We start from the raw sequence: 23,963 nt of genomic DNA on the forward strand, positions 1-23,963 counted from the left end.
ACCGCAAAAAAATACCAAAAAACGCGAACATGGTCTGGCGTTAATGTTCCTAATCGCGAAGAAATCTCGGAAGTCGTAATACATCACAGAAATCTTGGTATAGAAAAAAATGTAAACAGAATGCTCTTCTTTATATAAAATATATAAAAGCTCAAAATATAACATAGAATATATCATTTAATGCATTGACATAAAATTAAATGAATGTTGGTACTAACGACGAATGAAAAAACACACATTCAGTAATATTACTGCGGTAAGTTCTGTTTATTTAAAACAGCAAATATTATATTAAATGCTCTGTACACGCAGGAATAAAATAAAATCAGTGTACTAAAAATAGAAACAAATAAAACAAACGTTGTGTCTAGTATAGAGTAAAAAAAGGATTCCTGTAAATGTCTATTAGTATAAGGCCTAGGCCTTCTTCTTTAAGGAGAAAGACACATGTGACAAATGATGCAGGCTTCCTTATATTGTTTTTCGAGCACAAGATGTAACACAAATTAGGCTCACGGAAATTCAGTGCTGTTGTCTGGGTTCGTACCCGAAATCTTCGTTTATATGATTAGCGAGTTCTAGCCGTTTATACCAAAATAGATAATACCTTATAATTAGACCTAAGTACACTCTTAGTCGATGTCATTGACCTCGTTGGTGTAGACTTTTTAAGGATATGCTATAAACGAATTCGCTATAGGGCTATTATTTTTGTAAGTTACGTGATATCTCAGTCGATTGTCAACCGTTTTTGATAACGTCTTTGTTGTTGAATAGATTACGACTCGGGGTTTTATTTAAAATTTAAAAGAAAAAGTTCTCCCCTACCACCTCTAGCTACCCCCTACGCCCTCTAACCACGAGCGATCTTTTTTGATTGATTGTTTTTATTCCGTATCGTGCTTGACATTCGCATTGTTTGAAATAGAAACCTTATCTTGTATTTTAATGAGCTGGAATCTATGGGGTGTTATTTTTATAAACCTTTTCACGTATCGTATTGAATTATCATAAAGTAGTTAAAATATATATAACAACTTTGTATCCAAACTATCATGTTCCACTTACTCATGGGCTTATTTATGTAAAACAGCATTCGTAGCGATTTTATTATTTGTATTAAAATTTTGCTAATTCAGACTGATTTTTCGATTATATTTTTTTATATATTTGTTTTCATAGTTAGCTAATTAGATATTAATAATAATATTTTAATGTTCTTTGTTAATAAATTATTGTCTGAATATGAACAGGTTACGATTAAATTATCAACCAATTTTCTGTTTTTTTTTTTAAGTAAGTTATATTATGTTCGAAATTTGTAAAACTCACATTTTTTTCTCAAATTTTCAACAATGCTTATATAATCTAATTACAATCACTAGGCGAACTCTAGTTATAACCGTCGTTGTAATCGATACTCACGACATCGTCAAGAAGATTTTTACATTATCTTGATTGCTTTATAATTAATAAATAATCGAATCGTAAATTATGTTTTTATGAAATAATTACAACATATAAAATATTGAAGCTTTTATTTACAAAATTACCAACATATAATATCACTTTGGGAATCGCAGTTTCACTTGCATAACACCATGAATATACATAACTAGTATAAAAACAATAATGGTTACAATTCCTCAATAAATCGTTTATGTAATATATAAACCTTACGTTACATAATAGATAATATACAAAATATTAACTGACTGAATAGATAATAGTACATAGATTGCGACTGAAGTTATTAATTTACCAATTATTTTATATAATATGCGAAAAAAAGAATAATTATTTATTTAAAACAAAATAACGTTTTTTATTAAACGAAATTTTAAAATAAAATTGTTTGGGTTAAGCACTTTTATTATTGTCTATTTAAAATGAATAACAAGTCTTCGACTTTTTCAGTCATTCATTCTAAATACTTAATTTGGAAGCTATTTCGTTATTTGCTTCTCATTTAATAATTATAGCGAACAAATATATAATAAATACATTTTTCAAACATCGAATTATAACAATCAATAATTATATCCGAAACGTTTTAGACTAATTCATTTAATACCGTCCTTCAAACAAAATCTAATTTCCTTAACGATGACGATAATATAAAATACACGAATGTAATATAAGTTTGTGGTTATTATTAGTCTTTTTCTATGTTCGATTTTTAAAAACAGCAATTTTTTTTTTAACAGATTGCGATTTTATTCGGTCTTCGGGTAGAAAAAATGTTTGAAAAATATATAGACAAAAGAGAAATTTTTAATCGCATCGACTTTCAAAGATAGTAGATAAATACGATATTATTTGCGTTTTATAAACGAAAATTCAGAGAAAATAACTTCATTTGGCATTCATCTATTACTAAAAAGCGTAATTTATATTTATTGTCACAGGTGTGAGAAGAAAATGACAAAAAATAGAATTATTAGAGATCAATATTTAAACTTTATCAGCTATGTATGACAATAACTTTAACACCATTTATTTACAACAATTTTATTTTACAATTATAATACGAATTAACAATCATTCTGTCGATTATCTATAAGTAAACTTGAAATAGATATGTTTCAGACTTCATGTAAAATAATAAACACACAATATAAGCAAAAATTGGATTTATTCCAGGCCCATATTCAAAAACTATACTTTGAAGACTCACCGTGCGGTCGATCGCATAATTTACACAATTACAATTAAACTGTTTGAACTTCTAAAAAATTCTCACATAAAATTGCTTCATACTCAATAACAGCTGTCAAACCAATACAATAGGAAATATACAACGCAAATGGACCAATCGTAGATCGGTACGAAATAGTGCGTTCGCATAGCGATAGGATGGGATAACTTAAGTATTGTATGTGAACGAGACTGGATGCAACCAAACGCTAACCGAAATACATAACGTCACTTTAACATTGACCAAAGTATAATTTATGAATAAGTGAATTAGTTAAGTAATACAAATTGACCTTAAAAAATTGATTAGTCGATTAAAAATCAGAAATAGTATCACTGATCATATTTTTATTGACAATACACGAAACTTTTAATTAAATAAACAAAGTTTTAGTTATCTTATATTTTATTAAGCAACGTCGTTAAAAAATTTCTCGATGACTTTTTCTAAGCAATATATCGATTGCGCAAATAAATTTTATATACAATTACATTATATGTGAAACAAAATATACACTAGTCTTTGACATAAAATCTTATCTTCATTATTTAAATTAATGATTAACCAAAAACAAATCGTATTGGAAGACAAAACAAATTCTTAACAAGATTGATTGACAGTAATTAGGAAACAGTTGAATTAATTAACCCCTCATTAAAATACTTTATTTCAGGCGTATAAAATTGTCTCATTATCTGTCTATTTACAATTCTAACTACTATCTATAGCGTTGTTTAGTTTAGTACCTCAAGATAAAATGTATCGGAAGTAAAGATAAAAATTATGCATATTAATAAAATTGAAATCCCTTGGTGCATTTATTTCGTTTTTACGGAGATTATTGATTTAATTGAATATTATGTCTAATTATTATTATTCCTTTTTGATATACAGTTTCTTAACACTTATATGGTATATATATAGGTACTTATGCTTTAGTATATTATATAGGGATCCGATACTATTTCGCGAAAACTTTTACGGTTAATATGTTTAAAGGTACAACGTATTTGGCATTAAGTTTTTCCAATATTATAGTTACATATTTACCGTAAAAATTTTAGATAAAAAAAAAGTTTAGAAATTTGGAAGTGGTCATTGAATTTTTTAAATAATTGTAAAGGTATGCTCATACTTAACTATTGTAATATTGCATAATAGCATTTTTATTAAGAATAGTTTTAAAATTAAGATTAAAGGTTTCGATATATCCAGTCGTATATGTAAAAGAATAATAAAATAAATCAATAATGGCATTTCACACAAAACATCATTTTGTCAAGAAGCGTATTTACTTATATAACATCACCAAAAAATATCACAGTAAGAAAAATTTTAACAACATAGTAATACGAAGCAAACGAGACAAAGACATTCACAAAGTTCAATTAAGATTGGTAATAAAAACGAAATAAGATATTTTTGGTACTTATCTGATTATAATCAAAGATGAGTATATTGCATAAATATAAGTCCATAAAATTAAGACATATTATATATTTGCTCAAGGCAAAAACATATTCATAAAAATGTCTGGACAAAATAACACAAAATATATTTTTACAAAATAAATATAGTCTACGTTTTGGCAATTGACATCCTATATTTCACGTTGCAATATATTCAAAGGATAAATAACATATTATATTTATTTCTTTCGTTGATTGCTCATTAGTGTTCGCACTCGTTTTAAATTTGTAATAGTGATTTCATCATTAGGCTTCAACTGCAGAGCCCGTCGATATGAAGTGGCGGCTGCCACATATTTCCCATTAAGATGCAAGATTGCACCCAGATTCGAGTGATATTCCGCATCCTGTAATAAATCATACATTATAACAAGGTTGCTTATTTGTATAATGGAAGAGTTCAAAATACAAACCCATATCGTTCGAAGTCGTTAAGATCGACGTTCACCTTTTGATAACACGGAATATATTAATACGGATTATATTTAATCTAAAAGAACAAATAAAAAAAATAACCTAAGCAGTTGCGAGCCACACCTGAAGAATGTATCGTATAAAAATGTTGCATTGCAAATTCAATAGGGCATGTCCGAAATGTCTAAATGTATCTACTTAATGATTGACTGACATACAACGCATGGCCTAAGCCGATTGGTTTAATCGAATGAAATTTTACACATGAATTCCGTAATGGAAACTTTCATCCCCCATCATTTAATCTCCTAAATGGCGTTTACAGGCTTGTATAGACAATGTTTACTAGGGATGATAGAAATATTAAAATTTGTATTTTGAATTAAAGATAAACTTTTTTTGGAAATTCATAACCCAACCAAAAAGAGAGAAAATTTTGATTAAAGTTTGTATTCTCATTTTTTCAAGTATAAAATATGGAAATCGAAGTTAAGGCATAAGTCTCCGCCAACTCAATATTTATACTATTTATTTATTTTTTGAAAATTTATCACCCAATATTGAGGATGAAAGTTAGTATAAAAGTTCACATTTTTGCAATCTTTGAAATACGAAAACTGGTGTTTTGGTTTTATTTATGGTTATATATTATGGGATAGTTGGTATAGAGTATTTGAATATTTATTCCTTAAAAGTGAAATCAATCTTTTATCAAAAAGACGTTTCAGCGCTCTACCTGTAAGGGGTTCAATTGGGGATGAAAATATATGGTAGTTTGTCTATTGCAGATTAGAAAAAAATCGCTTGATTTCTGTAATTATTAATAGAATCATCAGTTTTTGATTGAAATATTATCCCATATATATTCATATTATCATTTATTTTTGATTTGTTTTATACTCATTTTCATTAAATTCAACTTTGCAACCCCTTACTAAAATACAGCAACAGATTCTACAAAAACAAATGACAAACGAAAAATCTGCAGAGTTATTAATAATACCTACCTCTGGACTTAATTCTACAGCCCGTGCGTACCACCGCTCCGCTGAGCGGCAACGTCGCGCATCTCTCAACGCACGTGCCGCAGACGCAGCTCGTACACCGTCTTTTGGTGATAGTCGAGCCGCCTCTACAAACTGTTCGGCGGACTCCCGTAGTCTCCGTTGCGATCTCAAAAACATGCCTGATTAACAATATTTTTTTTTATATAAAAATCCGCAGAATTCCTTCCATTTCAATTTCTTGATTCAATTAATTAAATAATTATCGTTGTATTAGTGTTGTGACGGTTATTATTATAATATATCTGTATCACTATCGACTACATTTAAATATACTTTTCAAATATGAAATTTTTTTTAGCTCTCTTAAGATTTAGCTCGCTATGAGACTAATCTAAATAATTTATGCATAAATGCGTGAGGTAATTGCATGTACGGAATGAATATCTGCCACATGTGTAGCGGTAAAAGCATGGGTCGTTTTGGAATAAGCTCCAGTACCTTGTATACTTACAGCCTTTTACTTTATTTTACTTTACCGTTGCTAATAAATACTAAAGTATTAAATAATATATTAAAGTACTTTACCATATACTTAATAACATTATTAGCAAAACAAATACTTAGCTAAGTAATGAAGTTATTAATTTCTGAAATATACTTTATTTTAATGATAATAATTCTTACCAAACTTGTCTCGAACTAATGGGTCTGTAGGTGCTAATGAGAGTGCTTTTTTGAACCAAAGTTCTGCCTCCGAACTTCTGCTTTCCTGTTTAATATTAAATACTTATATATATCACCAAGTATCGAATGAGATTTATTTTTCTTTTTATCTAAACTTCAATAATTAAAACGCTGATCAATGTTAGATTTATTACTTTAATCTGATTGGTTGATTAAGGCTGATGATGGAAAACATGATAAACGTTCAGTGCTTAATCAAATTCGTAAATCTGACTTTGATCAGATCATTCAAGAAAAATGTTGAACTGTTTATTTCAAATTTAATAAATTTACTACAACGCTCACATTTCTAGCGAGCATCTGTGCGAGAGTGATGTATGTTTCCACATGATTCGGAGCCAGAGCCAGAGCGGATAGAATGCTGTGTTCAGCCTGCGGCCATTGATGCAACTGCATATATATTTCACTCGCCATTGACAGCACGTTCTAGGTAACAAAAACAAAATCAACTGCTTCATACAATATGAATCTGGAAGAGTTTAAATCGCTAATTAAGCTTTGTACTAGAACTTTTGTTGTATTAAAAGAGCCGTAAAATTTTCTGGCTTCAAGCCAGAACAAAGATTTCAATAGGACATACGTGTCGCGTCCAGCCGACTATTGGCGCGTTCGTGTCGGGTAATATTTGCAGAGCATCCTTGTAAGCTGAGAGCGCTTTGTGCCAGTGTCCTCTCTGCGTATGTAGGGATGCTAGTTGAACCAATGCAGATACGCGGGCCGCTTCATGCTCGCGCCTATCCCGAACGCGCACGCCGTCAGCACGTGCTCCAGCACGTAGTGCACTTGCGGCTTCGGCCAGTCGCCCATCCGCCATTAATGATGTACCAAGATTCACATATGCCACTAAAAGTTAATAAGTATTTCAAAAAGTAAGACAATTAATTTAGCCGAATGAAGTTCTAAATCAAATATTTTGATAAATAAAAACGTACAGTACATTATTTTCCGTATTTATACTTACAAGCCATGGAAGGTCGAAAATAAATTGCCCTTTCGAAACTTTTGATAGCTTCTCCGTACCGCCTTTGGTTTTGATGTAATATTCCCCTAAAACAACGGAACGAATAAATTGAGGCTTTCGTATTTACATGATTTGTTAATTAAATAACTATAAGCGTAATCATTATCATTTTTGTAAGTTGTTACGCCAATCTAATTTTCATAAACTCGTGTATTTATATGAATAAGGCTATAAGTTGTATAATATACATAAAATATATATATATATATATTAAATAATTTTAATGATGATTTCGCTGAAAGACCAAGCTTGAATAAATAAATTTAATTACACGTTTTCTTATTGAAAAGGTACATTTCCTTGGTAATTACCTCACTAATTATTGTACATAACTATAACTCAACAAATCAAATCAATAAAAAAATCTATTTATATTCAACAGCCACTTTGCGTACAATCTAATTTTACATAATTAACTATTTATGTACGTCCTAAAGTTGGGTCGAACTATTCCAAATCATGAAAATTTGCTTACGAAGTTTTGTCGATAAACACAAAATGAAATGTAACCGCAAATTCACTACTTTAATAACTTAGCAGTGCTAACCCTATTAAATCTACATAACAGCCTCGATTAAGAACCACTTAAACATTTCAGTTACATACAGAAGACGTAGTTTAAGTTATTGCGTAATTTGGCATACAACTACATGTAAATGAAGTGCTATCTCCTCAACTATTTACTATTATGCTATGTAACGTAAATTTTCTACATATATGGTATTCGTCCAATAAATCGTACAATTTAAAATGTAGCTCACCTTTATCTTTAAGCTAGCCTTAACATTAACATTTTTATCTTCTTATATTAAGTGAAAAGTAATAAATTTTTTGCGAAACTTTTTCAACCGACATGGTTTTAATTTATAAGTATAAAGATAAATATGTTAAGTATTCAGTTTAGAACACATTTATCCTTACGTATTTAATTTAAATTCATATTTGAGGAGTTTTCCTAAAACCAAATCTTTCGCGGAATAAGAAACAATATGTGTTTAACGTCGCCTAAACCTTAACAAGACGCTAATTCATCAACATCTCAAATGGAGTACTGCTCTCTCTTTTGGGATTGAGCTACCCAATACATGCTTCTTCCATTTGACAGCATTAAACGTTCATTCGGATTATTGGATAGGGGTTCCATACAAAAGTATAACAATTCTATATTAAGCAAGGCAGAATGCACATAGAAATGGGCATTCTCATTCTTATATGTTAAATTAACATCTGCTGTTGTACTAACGTAATATCTAGGCGCTTAGTTTCTGAGTTTAGGTCGACTCTATAAAAATATATTACTAAAACTGAATTTGAATGACACGATTTCTTTTTATAAATTGACCACATAATTATAAATGGTCCTTTGAAACGAATATAATAGATACGTGAAAATAGAGGTGATTTGTGGGACACAAAAAAATATATACAAAAGAGTCAGTGAACGCATATATATATTTTCTATAAGATAACCTACTCACTATGATCATTTTTATTGGAATAAGGAAATATAGGAAAAATCTGACAACAAAAGTAGTAGTAGTTAATTTTCACAGATTATAAATCCTTATCAAAATAAATATCGTTAATTTCAAATGCCTCATGTAGATAAATATTGCTAACAATAACACTTTTCAATTTGAACTAGTATTTATGGAAATATTGAATTAAACGCATAAATATACGCAGAATAGTAAGATGCGTTAACTCTTTAGCACAGTTAAGAATAATTCGGTTAGCTGATTAAATAAAAGTTAGAAGAATAAATCGGTTATTGATTAAAAAATAGCACGCGATAAACTTATTTTACCCGAATGGCGGAAGGAACAGGTAGTAGTTTTGGGCAAACGACAGGTTTTAGGAAGTGGTTGCAGGTATATTAATTTCAAGAATTCATAGCTAAATTGAAAATAAATTATCTCTAAATACTAACAATCATGTTATAGAATATTTTTGGTACAGTAAAAATATTCGATATTAAAAATGTATGCAAAGAAATCCGATATTAAAAACAAATAAAAAATCTTCAAACTATTTTACAAGTAAAAAATAGTCAAAATTCGCACACAAGGATTTCCCAGTAATAGTAATGTGTAAATAATGAATAAAAAAATTTTGCAGACCGCCGTGTCTCGCATCCCAAAATGGTGTACAATAATTCTGCTTCCAAGTTGGATTTGAAAAAGCATCCGAGGTATAGACTAATTACTACTGCCATGTTCGCTGTTTATTCTGTGTCTGATATGTTGCATCGTAATAGCTTCTAATTTTAAAACCTTTTAAAATTGAAGCATGTTACTATCTTTAACAATTTATTTACTTTTATTATTTTAATAATCATTTTAAATATTAAGAATTAGCAAAATAATTGGTTTCTATAGCGTGTTTCTATTGAAGTTCAAAAGAAGTTCAAATAGAAATAGCTTAAAAAGATACACAATCATTTTTTTACATTACTCGATATTGAGATATACTAATATTAAAAATCAAAGTGAGAACTCGTACCAAATCGAATACGAAAACGAATATTAAGGATAAACAGGTATTAGACATAAAATTTGTTATATTGTAAAAAAAAAATCTTCTTAATACATCTTAAAATTAACTGACAGCTAAATAACTCACGGCATTAGTTTAGATGATCAAATACGATTAAATTTTGCAAAGATTAGTTACGAAATGGGGGTGTTGCAAGTACAAGGAAGGATGTATAATAATTAATCTCCTAAGAGGCTTAAGTGGAGAATGATAGTTTGTATGAACAACAGGCTTCTGATGATTAATTGAATTTGGAAAAACGCTTTGGCAACTGTTTTTCAGAGTTATCAAAGCGTTTTTCAAAATTCTTTACCAAAGAGGGTGAAGCTTGGTATGAAACGTTGTACGGAAATTTCTAATTTTTAAAACTTAGATGTATAAATTTCCATATTTAGTCTTATGTTTATGAGTAAAAGACAGATGTTACAATGCTTTCAAAAACTCATCAACCCAAAGGGTAAATGGGGAATGAAACTTTGTAAAAAGAGTTAAAAAACAAATCTGAGTTTCCGAATTTTGAATTTAAGACTCATTCAGTGGAGCGCATAACGACTTACGAAAATCAAGCCGGGAAATAGTAAAAAAAAAAAGAAAAAAAAGTACAGTTTTAAATAAACTTATATAAATAAATATTTGAATATGAATATTCATTGTTCTATTGGTCAACACTCACGTTCCTGTTAGCAATATTATATAGCAGTTAAATTCAAACCAAAGTTTACTCGTACAAAAGAAAAAAACACGGCATCATAATATAAACTATAAAACTCTTACAACATTTATTGTGATGTTAGTATGAGTCTCTTCTTTCAGCACATAAACAATCTTCAAACAATAAAGAGTTTATATCTAATTACAGTCAATGATTGCATTGTACATCCATTATTACTTATTTTTCAATGGTTTTGATCAATCAATAGAAAAATTTAATAATTACATTGAGTTAAGCACGTGGAAATTAATTGAAAAGTGTTTAGTAAATATCTCAATGCTTATCCATTCATGTAACATTTAAAAAAAGACTCGTATTTAATCATGAATATCATATTATAAATCTTCAAACATCGTTTATTCGAAATAATATCGACTTTAAATAATTATTCATAATTGCATATCGCATTATGCTGCCTAGTTTTTCCGTATAAATTTTTTTTATACTAAAATAATGTATATTCCGTTTTATCAGTCGTAATTACCAACGAGCAAAAAGTGCAGCAGAATCTGTATGTGAGCGATTTAAACACGACAGCCTGTCATTTGTTTGGTCTGATAAAAAACGTACTTTAATAATACATAGACGCAACGATGCAATATGCCTGCATGAATAATGCAAGTCTACTGGATCGAGGCAACGTGGGCTTAGCGTGCACTAATGAGAGGCGTCCCTCCCTGGCCATTGTACCCCACCGACATCAGCAATAATTTGTTACTAATTCCCCTTTAATTATAGTGATGTTCTCTGAGCTGTATTGCGTTCGACGTTGAATAAATACGCTAATTTAATTTAAATCGATTTTTTTATAAAATAAGTCAGAACATCATTAATTAATTAGTTTTCACGTTGTTATAAATAAGTAGTCACGTCCGATGTAATATCATCACTGAATAAAACAAATTGTTTCAGTATTTAGTGAAATTACGAAAACGTAAAAGCATTTTCATGTTCATACATTATGTAATTAGAGCTTTTAAGCTAATAAAATGGTTGCAATATAGTATGCATTATTATTTATGCGTAAACTGACTCAGTTTTGTTTAAATTTATATGCAATAATATTTTTAAAAAAATATGAATTTTTGACAAAGAAATTTTGTGCAAACAAGAATTGACTTCTACTGAAGATATATTTTCAATTCTGTTTTCTGTAAACTGAAACTAAGATTAAATATGAGATAACTTAAGATGAGCCCAGGCGGCCTGGTGGATAGAACACTTAAATCTTCACATTCTCTTTAAAAGTTGAAAGCCCAGCTGTGGGACGTTTACAGACTGTTACGACTAAATATGTCTAACGTATAGTGTTCAATTACATAATTCGTTTAGCTCACCCTACCGTGGCGACCTTTAGGTCTGACTGAAACTACCACAAGGCACAGCATTATGACTCACAACAATCGCCTCCATTACTAAAACAGTAGCGATTTCTTAATGTTAACGATGCATTAATATTAATGGCGCTGACAAATTATTTGTTTGATGAGGGACGTTTGAACACAAACTCGGCGGATGAATTGAAAGTAATTTATGCACCGAAAGCTCACGAAAGAGCTCGGCTGCTTCCGCCGGGCGCTATACACAAAGTCACGCAATATTAACATTCTGGTATTCAAAATGTGACAAATAGTTAATTTAATTTATGTTTACCTTTTAACTAATATCCAAAACTACAAACATCACTAATTTGAAACATTTCTCGTTATAGTTTATGTTAGATAGTTGTAAAATGCAAACTTAGTTTTAGGTTTGTTTGTTGAAATTTGATTTCATAAGTGATGTGCTTGTTTTGAAGTTTAATTACAATAGATTATTGGGTAGATAAATATAATCTTAATCACATAATTTGTGACCTGGGTTAGATTCAAATTAAAAAAAACATTTGCTGTTAATAATATAGTTATCATAATTCGTGTTATTAAAATCTTTTATCTTATTATACGTGAACAATTGCAGATCCAGTGCATTGACAATGGAGGACGTTTCACATAATTTATATTAAGAGGAGACGTTGTTTTCCTAACTGAATAAAAAATAACTAAATACATCTTCTAGTATACGTTAAGTTTTGTGTTTATTTAACACATAAAGCTTATACTAGAAGATGTGGCACGTTGCAGAGAAGGTTTTAGTATAGAATACACTGCAGACGATATCTACCGAAGATTTTTCTTTAATATTATATGTATATAGTAAAGTTCGTCTATGAATTTAATACCTAATGTTTATGAATGTTGAAGAGTAACTAATGACTACAACCAGAGTCACCTCCAAACGAGAAATCTCTTACGGTATAATTTTAAAGCAATCGATTAATGCGGTCGTGGTCATCGTTGACGTCGAAAATCGAGGCAATTTCAACAGCATACTAAATACAGTGTTACGGTATACATAAAGAGCATTGTATGATTATGATTTATACTTTAACGACTCATCTGGAATACAGATTGCATGTAAAGAAAATACTACAGCGTGCTCTAAATATGCATCAGTCATAGGCTGGTGACGGATCACTGTGCAAACATGCGAGCCAAAACACTCGCAGTTACAGTAACACCCTTGCTTCTCCCTATACCAATATCATCGTCTGAGTAGTTCCTAGCTTATAAGGCTGCATTCCTCAAAATCATGGGTTAATAAAATAAAAAAATATTCTTTATTCATGTAGGGCGCATAAAATCATTTTTGAATCGTCATTATATAGAGTTGTATCACAGATTCGGAAAGTAGATTATATCGAGAAGAGCTGGCAAGTAACTGAACAGTAAATCTTATCGACTGTTTTAATTATACGTATAATAGTACAATTAAATTTATATATCTCCTTCCTTGAAATCAACAAATACTGAGTCCACGCTGTTTTGTCATTAATATAATCTTCTATTGGGTAATTTGCCTTATTTATCAATGTATTGAAATGAGATTTAAATTTTCTAATAGGCCAAATAAAAAATAACTATAATCTATAAGTAGATAAAATAAATAAGTTTAAGTCGAATTTCTTGTCCAATTGTATTATGAGATTAAGGGAATAGAGAGTGCACTTGTCCGGTATAACCTTTGATGATGTCCGATGTAGCCGGCACAAGTTAAGAAAACACTTTATCAGGACACAGTTCTCAGCTTTTGACAACATTCAGCGCTTAGCTGCATCAAATAATCTTTGTGTTGTTCATACAGGCACCGTCTATATATACTATCTATCTCACACCCATGGACCGTATTGTATAAATATTTCCATTCTAATTTTAAAAACAATGAACAAATGAATTCTTATAATTTTTGACTATTCTAGCTTTTTTTTAAATATATATAAAAATATTTTTTTAAAGAAGTCTATTAATGCCTATTTTCAATGAATCACTAATGTTTTTATTTTTCCCGGCAGTTAAGGCATCAGGACGAATGAGCCCAGAGGTGAAGATCAACTCGCGATATTTACATTGCTAGTTAGTCCATATTTAATAGAGCTATTGGTGCTTTAAATTATACTAAAACTAGCAGCTTAATGTGCTACCTGATGGTAAATGATTACGAGCGCAAATAGACATTAGTGCTGTAAGAAATATTCATAAATATAAAAATATTAAGAAGTTTGTATTAGAATCCACTCGTTTAAAACATATTTTCAATATATCACACAAAAACAGTCACTTAAAATAAAAAGAATGTAAACAAAAAAAAGAAAGAAGGAAATATAAATACCTAAAAGTTTGTTATTCAAAAGGATATTTTTTATATCGTTATTTCCATTCAATATAAAACGGCGTAATGAAATTTGGAAAATACTTTCTATTATATCCTCAAATAGAACCTATATTGTTTCTATTTCAGGCTACAATTCCATAAGTCCAACTGTTTTTAGACGCAGAAGTTTCGACAAGTTCGGCACTATTATTTGAACATCTGTAGTCACGTTGAAGGCAAACGGACTCAAATATAGACTTAACTTAGATAGACTGCTCTTACGTCAAATTACCGTTGGACAACAACTTTGACTGAAGCTGAAATTTTTAAGGTAAAATTTGAATCGAATAGGTATCTTTTTCTCGCTCTCATCAACAAATAGAAAAAGTACGTTCTCCTTTACGAAATATTGCTAAAATAAATATTAATATAAAACCATTTTAAGTTATTTTTAATTTGAATTGTTTATTCATAAGCTTTTAATATACACAGACTCAGTTGGGCTTTATGATTATTCTGTGGTACGCCACAATTCAACAACTCCAAGCGTTGTCGACTACCCTTAATTATATGGTGACCGGGTCATATTTTCGTATATCTAAGCGTATCTTAAAAATACATATAGGTTCTAAATAAAAATAATAAAAATCCTCTAGAAAACAACGACAACCCTATTAACAAACTATCTAAGATAATAATATATCGTAGAAATAAACATACCATATTTTAAATAGACTACTAACTTTAAATAATGAGTAACAACATTTAAACCGACGATATCAAGCCCTGAAGCCCGCAAATACGTTCAAACCAAATTGTTTTGCAAACAAACGATATGCAAAATACCTCGCAAGTGTTGTCGCGAGTCTAGCTGGCGAGAATGTTAAATATGTGTGTGTGAGCAAACATGAGTTTAATCTACGCCTTATCGCCGTCGGGACACGCTACCACTTTCACTACTACGCTTGCCTCGCCTCATTTTCCACTACCTACAATTTACACATGTGCGCTATTCCCTGTACTCACACAACTACAGTCACTAGGCACGTATGCACGACTGTACCAAGTTCGGTATATGACTATAAGTACTTCCATTTCCTCGTAATGGAAACGGTGTCGAGTGAATATGGATTTGCAGAGCTAGTAATGGAATTTATCCATTGAATATTTACATAATACACAATTTCAACAATCGAATCAAAATTGTAACTTGCTTGTAGTTGTAGCTTCAGATGCATTACATCAAGATTTAATAACATAATTATGTTATTAGAATATGAATGAAAAAAGTATTTTTATTTAAATTAATTTAAATATAGAAGGAAATTAACTAAAAATAAATATTCTCACGAGTCTAATGTTCACGGTGAACGTCATCTGCTTACACAGTTCAATCACTATTGATAACAAGTTTTCTGTCTGCACTTAACTGTGTAACCCCGGTCTTCCGTGCATAAATCTGGCGACACGTACGTGCTCAAGTGATTTCTTACCGCTAGAATTGGAATAATCTAATCTTTGTATAAAATCACAGCTTAATCTTATTTTCCCATTTGCGTAAGAGTTCATGAAATGGAATGTATTAACTGAATTGTTTTCTTTGAATTGATATATGCTTTATCATTTTTCTACTTTATAGATATAACATAACGAGCCGAGATGGCCCAGTGGTTAGAACGCGTGCATCTTAACCGATGATTTCGGGTTCAAACCCAGGCAAGCACCACTGAATTTTCATGTGCTTAATTTGTGTTTATAATTCATCTCGTGCTCGGCGGTGAAGGAAAACATCGTGAGGACACCTGCATGTGTCTAATTTCAACGAAATTCTGCCGCATGTGTATTCCACCAAACTGCATTGGAGCAACGTGGTGGAATATGCTCCAAACCTTCTCCTCAAAGGGAGAGGAGGCCTTAACCCAGCAGTGGGAAATTTAGAGGCTGCTAATGTAATGTAATGTAATGTAAAAATTCTATCCCTAAATTAATGTGAATTTTCAGTATATACTATTACATTATAAACAAATCAAAATAATTCGCAATTGTAATTCGACAACTTGTAAAACTTCTTATAAACCGTTAAAGCCATTTCAGACTAAAAGGACAAATAGGAAATAGCATTAATAGGTACATTCAATTAATTTATTTCATTATATTTATGTAAATTTGGTACTTATAATCAGATTATTTAATTGACATATTCATTGAAATTTGGTAAATTATACTTTAAGGTGTCAGATTAAGCTGAGAAATAAATGAAAATATCAATGTTTATTTATGTCAGTTTAAGCATAGTTCATTTTAAATCTCACAGATTTTATCCTTTTCATTTCATTGTCTTCGAAAGAGGACACAGTTATTTCTTTAAACGAAGCTGGAAAAAGTCAGTGTGATATAGTTAAGTTTCTCGTCGTGAGTCGTCTATTAGTCTCTAAAGCTGTTAAACAATTTAACAAGCTCGGTCACATCGGACAACGTCCAAGAAGCAAAAAGTCCAAGTCTTGCAGGCTTTGACACATTATCATTATAAGACTGAACCGAACCCGACAACTAAGGTGAAGAAAATATCTCAAGCATATTAATTCCAACGATAAGAAAATCATAATTAAGATACATATTTTTTCATATTTTGTAGTAGCTTATTTATATTTTGGCATAACTATAACTATTTTTGACGATTAGCTATAGATACGCAAACAAGAGTCTACTCTATTCGAAATGGCTTTAGTTTTCATGGGTGAGGCAAATCTTGTTTTGCTGGGGTGATTAACCTTTCTCACATAAATTACAGTTGCGATGCCAAAATAATTAGAGAGGTGAAGAGTGAGTGAGTAAATATTCAATAAATCAAAAATATATTCAAATGAGACTATGAAAACAATGAAAATAGTGAAAGTTTGAATACAATTCATAAATATGTCATTGGACGAGCAAATGTGCCATCTGATGGTAAGTAATCACCACCACCTGGAATTTCTCTAAAGAAAAAAGAAAGAACTAAGAAAAAATACAAAGAACATAAAAAAAAACAAATATTTAGGTGTGAGTACACTCACACCGTGATGTTTCTTCGTGTGTGTTTCTTGGTGACACATAATCATGACTTGTATGTATTTTTGTGCTTAACAATAATTATTGGTGTTTGTAAAATGTATATACTAGAAAAAAAACATTATTTTGAAAATGAAGCTTGCCAGTTTGATCTATGCTTACTAAAATTCCAATTTCCTTTCCTTTTTGTTTAGGGACTGAAAAGTGCATATCAACCTTAGCCATAGTAGGTAGAGAGCCCAGTATATAGATTGTTTTTTTTTTATTAATTTCCGCATCAACTCAAAAATAAGAAAAACCTAGTATATTTTCCAACTATATTTTCATATGGCTAAGCCGTGTAAGCTAGATTCGATAACAATTTCTCATTTTGATCCCTTTAAAGTGAAATCTATATTTTGGTGGGAAATAATATTATTAAATTGATTACAGAGCAATTAATTTCAAGGTTATGTGCGTTAATCCTATTCACTGTCGAATTAAATACTTAATCGATTACAATTATTTGTTTTATATTATATTAGCGACCCACCCTGACTTGACACGGGTGCAATTTATTAAAACAACTAGAAAATATTAATAGGGAGATGTAATATTGAAGTTTAATCTAGTTTATTTATTTATTATTGTGTATTTATTTTCGGCTTAGAATTGACATAGGTCGCAATTTTAATGTGAAACAAAATAATTAAATATAATTCTTATTTCAGCCAGACGAAGCCGGAAAGGCAGTTAGTTCCGTATAATTATTTACTATTGATTATTAAATTGTACTTTATCAAAGGCTTTGGTAATTTCTAGTAATATTATAATTATAGTAATATCGATAATATGATACATAGTTTAGTTTTGTTAATTAAGTTGTATTGATTTTATTTTACATAAGGTAAATTTGTTATATATTAACAATTATTTAATTACTATTAAATTATTGTCCATAAGTTTTCAACTGTATAAATCGTATTTGTTTATTTTTCAGTAAGAAATAGATGAAAAGTAAACTAATTGAATGTAAATCCAACAACTTCAATATCTGCAGATTCCATTGCTAATAAATTTTCCCTGTCGTAAAAAGGGAAACACAGCAAGTATCGTAAAATCCCAGCTGGTCGGGCTTATTTGATTTTTCGAAGCACATATTGTTATTAAAGATAACATCAGAAAATACGTACAATACGTACATAAAATTAAATTAACTGAGTTTGACTACATTCGAATCATATTACATGACGTGATTATTACATAACCGATACAAATATTAATTTACCTCAGTAATTTGAAAGAAAAACGGTTTAATTAATTTTCTTAGTATCTATTTTACTTCAGCACGCTGTTCCTTTTTCATAACAAAACTTGTAAAAATTTAACAGTGGTGGCCATTCACAAGGGATTCTAGCCAACTACGCAAGGGATATGGTCTCAAGAGGCTTTTCAGTTCTCACTCTTATAATCCGATGGGACGGAAAATTCGACATGACCGGAAAGAGCTTACAAAACCAACGGAATCATATTATTTTTGAGGTTCAAAAATATATATTAACAATAGTATAATATTATTAAAAAATATTTTAGGGTCACTCTTTTCGTATAAATAAAAATCTTATTCAAGTGAATTGAATCTATTGACTAATTTACAACACTCGAATACAAATATTCGTAATTAAGTATTTTGGATGAATCATATCAATACACCGAGCAGTAAAAATAATGAGCAGATTTGGCCCAGAAGTGTTCTAGACACGTGAATCTTAAACCAAAAATAAACCGCGTTCAAAGGTCCAGGCAAGCAACACTAATATATCCTTTGCTTAGTTTGTGTATGTAATTGATCTCGAAGTTGAAGAGTGTAGTAAAAAAACCTGGATATATTGGGAAAGTGGAATAAGATCAGAACCCTCTTCAAAAGAAGAGGGGAGACCTTTGCTTAATAGGGAAATATTAAAAGGCTGTTATTATACTTTCAATTTTAATTAAGTATTTTATAAATGTATTTTTTGCGAATGAGAACCAATTATTTTATTTAACTAGTATTATTTACGAAAGAAGGGGGGGTATTACAGGGGTACAGGTAAGTAACTAGTATTATTTACCTTACTTTGCTCCTGTAAATATAAAAAATTGAAATTAGTAAGATCGAAGTTTAGCGAGAAGTGCTATTGTCAAATCTCGGTAATAGTTGAAAGTAAGCTTACCTGTAATTGTTTCACATTTCTTACAATATACTACAAGCGGCTATAGATGTGCCAGATCTAAAGATGATGTTCTATATAACGCCGGTAAAGGTTGATCACTTAAACTATCTTCTTTCACCCATTGAACGAACCTTATTAGTTAACTACTGGTAGTAATTAGGTCATACGGTAGATAATCATTTAACGAGTTTTATTTCTTTTAAAAATTGATAATGAAGTCGTATCATTTTGTCACTTAGGTACTGCTACCTACTAATTGTGATAAATCTAACATTATTTACAATTTATCTGATGTCAATAACACTTTGAATTTAACAATTAGGTTGTTCGTGAAGGCAGATATGATCAAAGTGAAACGCACCGTTGGTTTTTGTCTGGTACCATGGACGCGTATTGACATATACGTCATTAATGTCGTATACAGTCTTTTTCTGTCTGAAATAGAACGTTTCTAGTCTGTCCAGTATTAGAAAAAAAGAAATCCGACAATTCCTTTTCCAAGGTTATTGATATATTAAATGAACAACAGTAATTCCAAGTTATAACTTAAATACGGACATACGCTCATACACGCATCATTCTAGTTTGGAGGCTTGGTGTTCCACTATTATAATAATAATCATATTAAACATGCATAAATAAGTAGTAGATATATGTGTATTTAAAAATATGTGTATTGTATGTATTTGTATATATGTGTTTATTTGTACTCGTATATTGAATAAATATTTATATTTTATTTTTATTTTTTTTTTCTCTTTTTTCTTTAAAACTACTGTCTTCATCTGCCATATCATTTCACTATAATGATTAAATGTGTTGTTTGAATTTGTTAATATTTAATTCTTAAACAGGTACATCATTTTTATTTTGTTATGTATAATGTGACCATCGTTGTTGAGTTTACAATAACTTGTATGTACTATTTAAGCTATAAGAAATGATAATTGTAAACTTCCAATAAATAAAAAAAAAAGTCCTTGCTTTCCCCCTAAACGCTCTGAAAAAGCCGTCCTAGTTTCTAGTCATTGTCAGATCAGTGTCTCAGGGGTTCGTGTATTAGCGAACCTTTCCTCAGAGAGAAAGATACGGGGGTTATTTTAACCTAAGCCTTCATTATCGCACTACTGTCTTCTGGACCAAAGCAGTCTCAAACACTTCCTATATACCGAATACACCACCGAATACATTCGTCCATTCCACTTTCCTTCGAAGCGGTTCTGACGTAATGAGAAAGGTCTGTTCCAACTTCGATTGACTTATTGCAACCTTGTCGTCATCTTGCATTTAATTACATCGGCCATAACATCATTACCCACTATCCCATCTCATCCAATTTAAAAAACTACAGATTTCTAATTTGGTAGAGATATTTCTATGACTGTATAAACATCTGCTTGCAACGGTTTTAACGAACATCCATTCCCAGGGGGAGAAAAACGAATCTACGGGGAAATTAGTGTTATAGTAGATAAGTTTTATTTTATATGTATTTATCTTTACTTATTGTATTCGTATATATATAGTCTTAATTCTGCGCGCTTAGATAAATACATTGGATTATTTGAAGCAACTTCAACAACAAAAAGTCACAAATTGATTTATCTTTGACATGAGAATACAACATATATTGATATTAAAAAAACAAAACAAAGCAGGCACTCTATATATGTACATAATTGCTGGTTACCTGATCACGACCACGCTTTTTATTACAAATTTGAAACAATAATATCCGGGGATGATGATATATAAAGATATTACATAAAAATTATAGGCTTACAGAATAAAATGCATGAGTCACCACGAAGAACTGAGATTGTATGTCTAGGAAATGGAATAACTTTGAAGCAATACAAAGGGGAATACAAATTATTGCGGAAAAACTTTAACCGTACGCTGTCGTGCCAGTAATTACATTGTGTGATCGTATGGCTTGACGTTAATTTGTGAAACTGCACGGAAACCCAACGCTTAGGTGGCAGAGGAGCGTATCCGATTAATTCAAGAACTCGAAGCCTCGTGAATTAATGGGCCAGCCGGTAGTCTCCCTATTGATTGTGTCGTTTTGAACGAATTCAATGTACAAAATACCGAACACGTACTAAAATATTGAATACATTTTCAGTAATAATATTCAACGTGCAAATATTTTTTAATAAAATGTTGTAACGAACTGCAGTGTTATTCATTTTATTTCATGTTTATCCTAGTTTTGTTGTACCTAGAATATCTTTAAAATAATGTTTCCAATAATGCTGAAAGTATCATACTCAATATAAATATTATTCGCTGGCAAGAGAGATTTAAAGGATATACCAATCGTATTAAATTAATTTAGAATATAAATTGATGAGATTAGATAAGATTACCAAGCTCGCAGTTTCATTATGGAGCTGTTATAAAAGATTTTTCATTTAGAATCTTTCGGGATTTCATTAAATTGTCGCATATAAAAAGCGCCAAATGTTTGGTGGCACCTGCTTCTTAACGAAAGATTACAGATTCAGAGCCTGATCAAGCACTACTGAATTGGTAGCAGTAAAGGAAAACATCGGAAGGAAATCTGAAAGATTAATTTCTTACGCATATCATCCACTTCTTGTTCGTTTCTTAGATATTGCTATAAAAAAATGAATATTTATGTACAAAAGCTTAATGCAGAAAAAGATCATTAATTTCTCCCTGGGCAACGGCCACCTCTCTTGTTAAGGAGGATATATGAATCTTTTTGGACCAATTGCCTCCACTGTTATCTGACACATACAGATTCCCTCACAATGTTTTCTTTAACACAATGTAAAGCGCATAAAAACTCAATAGTTTTTCCTTTATTTTTACACTTTACTAACTTTCGGTTAATATTAAAGTTAATTTTATATCAAAGCATCCGAGTTGTGAATTATTTGTATATATAATACAATATTACTTACCTTGATGCATTGTTTCTTAAGCAAAATTGAAAGTATGTGAAACCGATTTCGACACAGAAATAGGTCGATTATATTGTACCTATATAATTTAATTTAAAAAGTATCAAAGGAAAAAAATAATTTATACACGATAAACAAACTTTACGTAAATAATAGTGGATTATCATTAAATTATATTAATTATTTTATATTCTCGTGTGGTCTGGTGACCACCGCTGATGCGTCTGTCGAAATGTCGCGTCAGGAGAAAAAAAGTACGATCGCGGTTAAAAACCAAATACAATATAGAATAGTTAAAACCATACAGATAACATATGTTTAACTAACAGTAGATTTTATTTAATATAATTATTATCGAATACCGATCCCCTGTATTAACGAATCGTTAGTATACATCAGAAACCGATCGGTTTTTACGAACCGTTAAACACACTTTTCTACGTGACACATATTTGACTTCAGTACGCTATTTATACAAGAGACGCTTTTGAATTAAGCCTCGTAGACAATTCGACAATCCGTATGACAAAATAAGTGGTTTCTTGAATATAGTAACCGCAAATAAGACATTCATAAAGTAGCACTCAGGTGTGCTTAAAAATAATTCTAATTATTACTTTACAAGCCATTTAAAACATTAAAGTAGGCTTGTACCAAATTTTTATTAATAATTTGTCTCAAAAACAAATATTCTAATAACTTTTTTAAATATATCGTAATATTAAATTACAAAATATAATTAATTATTTTCTCATTATTATATTATTAATAATATAGGAAAATTCTAATGATACACGTTAAATTATAATTATGTAAACAATTTTCATCATTAAATTAATAATAAAACAATTGAAATAAATGTGAAAATAAAAAAATGATCATATTATTTTTATTGTTTTGATAATGGGACGTGTTTTCCGCCAATTTTCATAACGCGCTATGCCCATAACTCGCGCATACGTAGCGTGAAATCGAAATTTATGCGATGAATATAAATACACGCGAAAAGCACACGTCGGCTTTCTCGTATTTTCGTGTAATAAATGTTATGTTATTTATTATAATGTACTTACAGATTGTAGTGCACGTCGGCCATATTTGGTCGATGTTTCAGAGCCCTCTCGAATGCTACTTCGGCTTCGGCGAGTCTTCCTTGAGTTGTCAAAACGCTACCCAAGTTTCCAAATGCTGAAAATCAAGAAATATGTTAACGATGAAAAATACAGCTTCTAAATACGCAATCATTCATTAATATTCAAAAAAAAATATGTTAAATTTATAATAAACCTTTTTTTATAGAATTATTACTCTCGAAATTTTTAAGGAACGTCTTTGTCTACACGGAACCAATCACATAAATAATCAACAAAAGCTCAACTGGTGTCTACTTAATATACAGTGTGTCCGGTTACGGACTAGCGATATTCTCGATACTAATAAAACAACTATTTTTATCACAGTGAAACCCCAACTTTTACAGATATGATGTTTTTTGTA

At 30.3% G+C, this 23,963-nt stretch overlaps 1 protein-coding gene across 1 annotated transcript in view; it reads right to left on the bottom strand.

The window, feature by feature from the left end:
* Positions 1–4,198: 4,198 nt before the first annotated feature.
* LOC113404914 (protein O-mannosyl-transferase TMTC2) overlaps positions 4,199–23,963 on the bottom strand; it is a 122,812-nt gene continuing 103,047 nt past the window's right edge. Inside the window, exons 5-11 of the mRNA XM_026646009.2 lie at positions 23,540–23,654; positions 7,294–7,379; positions 6,913–7,175; positions 6,618–6,758; positions 6,273–6,357; positions 5,589–5,767; positions 4,199–4,514 (exon numbers count right to left, since the gene is read on the bottom strand). Of these exons, the coding sequence (XP_026501794.2) occupies positions 4,347–4,514; positions 5,589–5,767; positions 6,273–6,357; positions 6,618–6,758; positions 6,913–7,175; positions 7,294–7,379; positions 23,540–23,654 (1,037 nt within the window). The 3' untranslated portion in view covers positions 4,199–4,346. The remainder of the gene's footprint in view (positions 4,515–5,588; positions 5,768–6,272; positions 6,358–6,617; positions 6,759–6,912; positions 7,176–7,293; positions 7,380–23,539; positions 23,655–23,963) is intronic.

The sequence above is a fragment of the Vanessa tameamea genome, chromosome 10, assembly GCF_037043105.1.
Source record: "Vanessa tameamea isolate UH-Manoa-2023 chromosome 10, ilVanTame1 primary haplotype, whole genome shotgun sequence".
Taxonomy (NCBI): domain Eukaryota; kingdom Metazoa; phylum Arthropoda; class Insecta; order Lepidoptera; family Nymphalidae; genus Vanessa; species Vanessa tameamea.